The sequence below is a fragment of the Alosa alosa genome, chromosome 24 (genome assembly GCF_017589495.1).
Source record: "Alosa alosa isolate M-15738 ecotype Scorff River chromosome 24, AALO_Geno_1.1, whole genome shotgun sequence".
Lineage (NCBI taxonomy): Eukaryota > Metazoa > Chordata > Actinopteri > Clupeiformes > Clupeidae > Alosa > Alosa alosa.
In genome coordinates this window covers 16,463,678-16,472,719 of record NC_063212.1, presented here as the reverse complement: position 1 = coordinate 16,472,719, position 9,042 = coordinate 16,463,678, and the positions used below count along the sequence as shown (strand labels likewise).

The following is a 9,042-nucleotide window of genomic DNA, read 5'->3' as shown; positions in this document are numbered from 1 at the left end:
AGAAGAGGGGTTTAGTAGATTAAGTGGCAAGGGCTGCATAAAAAAGGTGGGGGAGGATTGGGATTGGGTGGGGGGCACCAACAAGGAGCACCCAAGAGCAACAGGGGCAAGGAAAAACTCCCTTACCAAAGAAGAAACCTTGGGCAGATCCACGGCTCAAGGGGCTAACCCAACTGCCAGGGGTCTTGGTGTGTGTGTTGGGGGATGACTTGTGGGGAGAGGGCAGTGTGCAATATGTGTGTTGGGGAAAGCTTCCTCATGAGACAATGTGCTGTGTATTGGGGGGGGGGCCTCAAATATTAGCCCATGATTATAACCTTGGTAGACAGAGATTGAATCCTGCATTGGATTGGTAAACTAAAAGAGCTAACATTTTGCGTACACTGAGCTGAAACATGGGTGAATAAACCAGAGCATTCAAACAATCTGTTATTAATGACGAAAAGTTATAGCCTATAGGCTACATCAGAAGTCTATTAGTCTACTTTGTCTCATCCAAAGGTTTGTTTCGGTTCGTGCCTCTCTGCCCAACCTCAAGCTAGGAAAACTCTGGCATAGACTATATGCAACCACCGTATAGCCCAGTGCAAGCAGAACTAGGCTATTATGCAATTTCCCTGTGAATCGTGGTGCAAATACGTCAAATACAGTGACTTACAAATGAATGTAAGCATCAGATGGGTTTCAATCGTTCGATAGGCTACAACCAGTTAAACTTGTATGTTGGACTGGCTCTATGTTTGGATGGGGGGCGGGTCAGGTATTTTGAAAATGACGAGAACTTGGGCGCTCGAGAAGTCACTGTATTGTCTTACAGACCATGTGGAAGAAAGGACTAGAGCTCTCATGTAGCCTTTAACAGAAGATTCCGTAACCCTGGACAACAAGCCTTTGGATTGTTGATTAGACAGTATTTTTAAAGTAGAACAACTCGTTTTATTTAGTGATTTTTTTTTGCATCTCAACGCTGAGCGTCTTTTTCAATCTGGGCTTTTAAACGTATCGTAGGAACACGTCGCTAATACTGCCACGGCATTTCAAATATAAGATAATTTGGTAAAAGGAACTTATATTACTTACATTTTATTCTACTTTTGGCCCTTGAGATTGTCTTTTGAGTGAATTTAGGTTAGGCTACTAAAATTGTCGCTATGGAGCGGCGTAATAGGACGCAGGAGTATCCCCACCCGTTTGTTCATGAGGTTAAACTTACCACCGCACAGAGGATCCGGGTAAGTTCATCTTGGGCTAATATTCGTATAAAATCAACATTAGGCTACACGTTTAAATGAATAATCTACAATACTAGGCCTACACATAATAAAGTCAGAAATATTTGGTGTTGACACATAGTAAACAAAACAACGGAAACTGGGCTATGCAATACTATTTGGCTTTGTACGCTTGTACACCTTTTTATAAAAGGGTGATACTTTCTGGAACGTAGGCCTACTGTAGGCCTATATTTTTTTCTTACAAACATAGAGGAGTTTTATATCGAAAAGTTATAGAAAATAAATAGGTTAGGTTACCCACAAACTCCCTGCCAGTCAGGCCTAAGATGAAGAACAAAATTGTTTGCACTACTTGTATTATCACAAATAGGATGTCTGTTTAGTGTGGTTGTGTTGTTCACTTTTTTCTTCATGGATGTGGTGCTATTATCTGTAAAACTGTGTACCCCTTAAATTATACTTATCCACTAAGGGGGTTGCAAACCTGTACTCTACCTGACCTTTAACTTTCTACTAATGCTCTGCCAATAATTAAGAATTAGGAAGTGAAAAAATGCTAAATCGATTGTGGAGTCTTTGTATGTGTTTCCATATTGCTTAACAATATTAATCTTTACATTTTTGTTGTCTATTTCCCTTTGTGCACTAAAGTGCTTATGAAACCACATTAGCTTAAAGGGTTGATAACGTTTTCTTATAACCTGTGATTGCGCCTTACAGGGGGTCGTGTTGGGCACAGTGCTGTTCCCCATCCGTGTGACACTGGCCACCCTCTGCTTCCTCCTCATGTGGCCTGTCGCGAGGCTGCGTCTGGCGGGCCTGTGCAGTGAAGATCGCCAGAAGCCTGTTCGAGGCTGGCGCCGCTGGCTCGTCAACGAAATCGTCAGGCTGCTGAGCCGTGGCGTCTTCTTCGCCGTGGGCTTCTTGTGGGTGAAGGTCAAAGGTCGGCGGGCCGGGGTGGCCGAGGCACCCGTGCTGGCAGTGGCACCACACAGCGGTTTCCTGGACATGCTGGTGCTCTGCCTCACAGACCTTGCCACCGTGGTGTCCCGCTCGGAGAACAGCAGCCTGCCCGTGATTGGAGGTGAGGCTCAGGGGAGCATGCAAGATCTGGTCTGGATGATCTGGTCACACAGTGTTCTCCACTATCACCTTGCACAGTTACTCTTACTTGTGCAATGGACTGTCATAGCATCAACAAGGATAACACTCCTGCAGAACTTAATCTTGACTGTAGTATATTGTTGAGCAGGCAGGTCTTGTGTACTTTCTGACTCATGTGTTTTGGCTTCTGATTAAAGATGACCTGTTACCTATTTAGATGACCATTTGCCATAATGTGGAACCTTCCACATGGTTCAGAATCATGTTTAGGCTGATGCTGATCACTGGAGCCCAATTTGGATGACAATTTGTTGACAGTTTGCCAAAAAAAGGAGAGAAACATGTTCAGCTGTTCTGTATTAAATCCATATGGGCTATATATTTCCAATGCCCTGCTCAAGGTTTAGACAGATTCACACTTAAGGTGACCCTATTCTCTTCTCTCTCCATCCTTCTCTCTCTCTCTCAGCTCTGCTGGAGTTTAACCAGGCTGTACTGGTCAACCGCAAGGACCCAGAGTCAAGGAAGAAGTGTGTCAGCCAAATAACCGAGAGGCTGACATCCAAAGGCTACTGGCCTCAGGTAGAGTCTTTTTTTTTAAGCTAAATCAGATTTTTAGTCTGGTGGCCAAGCAGTCAAGCAGTTGGCCAAGTTCATGAGCATATTAATTATGTAAACATCCAGCAAAGTAACTGATTCTATCTCAACCCCCCTTTCCCTGCATGTGTGTATACACTTTCTTTCTTTCTTTCTTTCTTTCTTTGGCAGATGCTCATGTTTCCAGAGGGGACCACCACGAATGGCCGAGCGCTCATCAAGTTCAAGCCTGGTAAGCAACAGCTAAACACATAGCAGCACCTCCCATCTCCAAGTCCCACCCAGCTCAGAGCAGGCCCCTGCCAGCGCCATAAAAGGAATAGGGAAGCGGAGATAATATGGAAATGAATGCCAGAGGACAAACATGGGGACAGGGAGAGGGTGGAAGTGTTAAGGGGAAAGGATCAAAAATATCCATTATATATCTATGTTTACAGTTTTTAGCATATAAATATATAGAGATAGATAGATACATACATACATACATACATACATACATACATACACACATACATACTTACTTACTTACTTGATCCCCAAGGGGATATTCAAGGTCCCAGTAGCTTATGACACCAAACACAACAACATAAACAGGATCATACAAAAACAAATCCACATGACTAAAATTAACAGTAAAAGACAGTAAATATACTAAAACAAGGATCCACATGAATGTACTGTACTGTATAAGCATGAATGATCCACATGAATATATATATGTATATGAATGTATATTTATGTACAAATATTTGTAAATACATACAGTACACACACACACAATACATGACTATCAACATATGTGTGTGTGTGTGTGTGTGTGTGTGTGTGTGTGTGTGTTTGTTTACAAATCTTTCTTTTTGTAAAGAGTATCTTAAGAGCACAGGATGATCAGAGGGAGAGACAAAAGGACTGTGTGAGAGTGTAGGGAGGGATTGAAGGTGAAGTATCACGTTTATATTCTGTTTTTTTTCTTTAATCTTCAGGAGCATTCTTAGCGGGAGTGCCTGTTCAGCCTGTGCTTCTGCATTACCCAAACAAGTTGGTGAGTACTTCCCATGACACACTATTAATCACAGTGTTTTATTACTATAGGCCAAACACACACATACACACGGTCACACGCAAACACACATGCCTGGCTATATTCGTAATAATCAGATGGCAGGGAAATAAAGCAAGACATACAAACACGCACACACACACACATACGCACGCACACACACCCTGAAGGTAAACAAAATGTTTGCTGTGCCTGCTGTAGCAGTTGGAAAATGGGTTGAGCAATCACTATTGTTTATATAGTGAAAGATAATGATCATAATGTTTTTGACACCAACGTTTGACAAGACAAAATCTTGATCTCTTGTAGGACACAATGCGTTGGACTTGGAAGGGAACCTCATGGTGGGTGGTGTTATTTTAACAGTAATGATAATTCTATATTCGTTGTGTACATTTTTGCACAGTTTAACATGACAGATTGTTTCGTGATTGGGTATCATAGAACAATGAGACCCTTAAATGAAGTTGCATCTGTCTCTGTACTTGTGTTGCCATATGTGTATTAATGTTTATACTCCACTTATTCCAAACCTTTGTCAGCTGTTCCTAAATCATTAAGTGTCATAAATGAGTACTTTTTGGATGTGGATTGTTTTTAACACATTGAGTAAATGCAACAAATGACTTTAGGTATTAATAATTGAATGTTTTTAAAATGACATACTAAATGTTTTTTTTGTTTGTTTTGTATATTTTCATAGGCTTCAGTCCTTGTGGCACACCACATCTCAGTTCTATACCAACATGACCATTGAGGTATAGTATAGGTAACAGCTCATAGCAGTGTGTATCCCAGTTTAAATATTTCAAGAATGTGCAGCACTGTCCATTTCTGTGTCTGTGTAAATGAATACATTTGATAATGTGGTCTGGAGATATGTAGGAAAAGGCAGATAAACAAATATAGGAGCATCTTGTTGACAGTTTTCCATTTCCTTTTGAGGTAAATTGGCTGTCTAGATTTTTATAGGAAATTGCTTAGACAGGCCTCAACTCCTGTGACTTTTTTGAAATTTAGTTTGATCCAATTTATTTTGAAAACATCTTTCATTTTTATTTCCAGCCAATCAGATTTCCTCTTTTTGGCATTATATCACCAATAAAACCTCAACCCCATTTCTCTTTCTCTCTCCTTCTATTGGCTACAGTTCCTGCCTGTCTACACTCCGTCACAGGAAGAGAAGGAGGATCCCAACTTGTATGCTGACAACGTGCAAAAGCTCATGGCCAAGTGAGTCACTTTTGAAATTGATGTCTTCTCCAATACTGTTTTGATTATAGTTGTCATTAATGATACAGGAGAGAGTTTGTTTGTTTATAAGAGGAGCTAAAAAGCAGTATTTATTAAAGCTGCAGCATCTAAAGTATCCGTGTGTCTCTGTGTGTGTGTGTGTGTGTGTGTGTGTAGGGCTCTGGGTGTGCCTGCCACTGATTATGTGATGGAGGGCCGTTTTCCTGTGAAGCATGTGGGTGGGCTCTCACTGCCTCTCGAGTCACCTGCCAGGGAGACCCTGAAGCTGCTAGACCATGCTGGGTAAGATGGAGAGAGTGTGTATGTGTATCTGAATACTGTTTGTGTGCATGCGTGTGTGTGTTTGTATCCAGGGATATGTTGTCTCTGGGCGGGTGTCCATGACTAATAAAAGTTGCAAAACCAAATTTAAAACCCCTGGTTTTGTTACTAGTTCTATGTTATCAAATATTTGAAACTAGTTCTATGTGATCAAATATTTGAGGACCCGACTCTTGTCACTGATGGTGTTTCAATCATGGGGATATCACAAAACCACAACATTTGTCTGATAATGTTCTACTCTTAAGTTGTATACCACACCTTGTGTGTTTGCTTTCTTCTTTTCCACTGAACTGACCAAACATATTTTGTTTTCCCTATTCCCCCTTCCCTCTCTCTCTCTCTCTCTCTCTCTCTCTCTCTCTCTCTCTCTCTCTCTCTCTCTCCATCTAAGCCTCAGCACATCTCAAGTGCAAACCGCGTTGAGCAGAATGACTGACTGCTGTCAGTCAGGTCAGGAGAAGACTGTCTCTATTGACCAGCTGCAGCAGTGGCTGGAGCTCTCTGAGAGAGAAACGGCAGCAAAAATATGCTCTCTTTTCTCCAAGAAGGTAATGTGTGTGTGTGTGTGTGTCTGTGTCTGTCTGTCTGTCTGTCTGTGTGTGTGTGTGTGTGTGTGTGTGTGTGTGTGTGTGTGTGTGTGTGTGTGTGTGCGCGAGCCCGATGGCATATGTGCATGTAATGTCTGAACAATGTGTTGTTGTATGCTTGAATGTGTGTCTGTTTAATGTTTCTGCAAGTGTGTGTGTGTGTGTGTGTGTGTGTGTGTATGTGTGTGAGTGAGGGCAAATGGCAACCTTATCTCAGGGTGAGGCAAAGCATACAGAGCTATCGCATTAATACAGTGTGGCCCTCTGAATGGCTTGTGCCATCAGTGCTTTCATTATAGTGAGTGGTGCCAGGTCATGGGTGCCAGTGTGTCTACGGGGCTCCAAGTGCTTTTGTTGTGTTGTTTTTTTTTTTGTTTACTTTAAGAGAGTTTAATGAGTGCAGCTGGGATGTGCGCAGCGATTAGTCACGTTGGTCATAAGCTGCGCTTCCTTACACTCGTGTTGTTGCTCTCATAAGAAAGGGGTTCTTTGTTTTGCCGTTTAAAAGAAATTGGCAGATTACAGACTGGGGCAAGAGTAGACCTATTTTGTGATATTTCAAATATGATTAGTGGGGAGTATCTGTGAAACAACATGTAGGCTTACAAGCATTCTATAGCCATTGGTGCAAGTCACATTCAATGTATACATGACAAACCCATGCATCTGTGTACACAAATGTACACTCTGCATTTGTATGTCTAGACATATGGTTGCTTGTGTCTTTATGTGTCTTAGACTTTCCTACAAGATATGAATGGTATGCCATTAGTTATCTATTATTTATATGAATTGCGATCATGTTTAGTTAGCTAAATGGGTCGTGGCTTTTTTCGTGCATATTCTTTCCTTTTTTGTCAATGGAATCTTCCACATTTACCTCTTGTTGAATGAGTGTTGTAGGTGAGATGTAGAACCTATCTATGTTGTGTAGGTGAGATGTAGAACCCATCTGTGTTGTGTTCTGTAGGTGAGATGTAGAACCCATCTGTGTTGTGTAGGTGAGATGTAGAACCCATCTGTGTTGTATTTTGTAGGTGAGATGTAGAACCCATTTGTGTTGTGTTCCTGCAGGATGACTCTGTGGACCTCAGACTGATCTGTTTGAGTATCTCGACTGTCTCTGGTCTCTGTAGCCTTGAGGATCTCCTGGACAAGGCCTTCAAGGTGAGCACAGAATTGTGTGTGTGTGCGTGTGTGGGTCTGTTCCAAACCAAAGGCATCGCCTTGCTGCCTTTATAGGTCGGTGTCTCGTAAGACATGACTTTGGAGTGAAGGCATCTTTTAAGAACGTGTGTGTGTGTGAAATAATGAAAGAGAAGAGATAGTACACGCCCAACATAAATATATTTGCTCAAGTTGGGATGTGTGTGTGTGTGTGTGTGTGTGTGTGTGTGTGTGTGTGTGTGTGTGTGTGTTCCTTTGAGTCATAACAGAAAGTATTGACACCTTGTGGACTGTTGTTTGTGTGTGCATCACAGCTGTATGACTGTGATGGTGATGGTGTCCTGACTGCAGAGGAGCTGGCAGGCCTGATGGGGGCACTGGTGGGTGCCCCTCAGTTCAACACTGCAAATATCTACTCTGAGCTGACCAGCAGGGGGCCTGCTAACAAAGGTGAGTATCAGCACAACAGAAAGCAGCACAACCACAGCACAAAAGATGATACACAAAGCAACTTTTTTAACAACGTTGCAGGCCAATGTTCCTGAGTGCTCTTGTTATGGTGTGTTTTCATTGATTTTGGCAAACAATTGCTTTTCTAGAGAACTCAAATCATCAGTAGGCAAATTTGACTATACTATCAGAACACATGGGACTGGTCCTGTGGTTGCCTGGCAACATTTCTCCATGGAGCAAAGTTCCTACATGTATCATCACCCTAATATTTATTTATTAATTCATCAATATTTATTATAATCAAAGGGCACAAATAACTCTTCTTCCCATAAAGCCCATGTCTAAAATCTCCCTCAGGATGAATAAAGTATCTCTCTCTCTCTCTCTATCTCTCTCATAAATTGTATTTCAACATAAGGCTTGGCACAGGTCAAAAAGTGTGAGATGGGAAGAAGGTCCCTGGTGTGCCGCACTGCCAATTAACTGTTTGGTATTTTAAAGTATGACAAATAGTTTATTCAGTTGTTTGTGATGCTCCTTCTTTTGTAGAAGAGCTCCTGAATCTACTGACTACAGATACGACCTATCAGGAGCTGGTTACTGTGTATCTACGACCTGAGGGGGCGGAGCATGAAGCATCATCACACCACATGGCCAATGGGAAGGATGGAAATCACAATGGGACCATGCGGAACGGCAACACGGTGGCCAATAAGAATGCAGATTGAGAGTTCTAGGTGGCCAATAAGAATGCAGATTGAGAGTTCTAGGTGGCCAATAAGAATGCAGATTGAGAGTTCTACCTGGTATCTCCCACAGTTTTCAGAACCGTCTCAAGTGGACATGACGGATAGACACTTTAAATTGTTTAATATGTTCTACAAGTAGTTTCGTCGTGGTGTGTGTGAGAAACTAAATTTATGTGTGTGTGTGTTTGAGAATTTTTTTTTTAGGGGGGGGGGGGGGGTGTTATTTTCACCAGTATGAAAGAGATCTTGACAAGAAGTTTACATGTCTCCTCTGCACACTACCATTGTTTCCAGTTGAAATTGTTTCCAGTGAAATTATGGTTAACTACCTCTTTGACATTGAATGTGATATGCTCATGTGTGTTGCATAGAAGTGAATGAAGTGCCTTGTTAAAAGTGTTTTTTAAAAACTGAAAACCATGTATTTTTGGGAAAGAGTGTACAACCAAAACAGAATCTTGTTTTTACATTTTAATATATTAATATTTGTAAATAAAATATTAATTTTTACA

General features: G+C 41.6%; 1 protein-coding gene across 2 annotated transcripts; it reads left to right on the top strand.

Moving 5' to 3' along the window:
• Positions 1-718: 718 nt before the first annotated feature.
• lpcat4 (lysophosphatidylcholine acyltransferase 4) lies at positions 719-9,042 on the top strand. 2 transcript variants are annotated; one of them, XM_048236339.1, is made up of 14 exons: positions 719-1,232; positions 1,956-2,319; positions 2,809-2,921; positions 3,108-3,168; positions 3,920-3,978; positions 4,306-4,340; positions 4,700-4,754; positions 5,147-5,229; positions 5,407-5,532; positions 5,966-6,122; positions 7,236-7,328; positions 7,643-7,778; positions 8,331-8,485; positions 8,519-9,042. In XM_048236339.1, exons 1-14 carry the CDS (start codon positions 1,152-1,154, stop codon positions 8,540-8,542), a joined length of 1,542 nt encoding a protein of 513 aa, XP_048092296.1. In that variant the 5' UTR covers positions 719-1,151; the 3' UTR covers positions 8,543-9,042. The 2 variants fall into 2 exon arrangements, with proteins under 2 accessions (XP_048092296.1, XP_048092295.1); XM_048236338.1 differs by having other exon boundaries at positions 720-1,232; positions 8,331-9,042.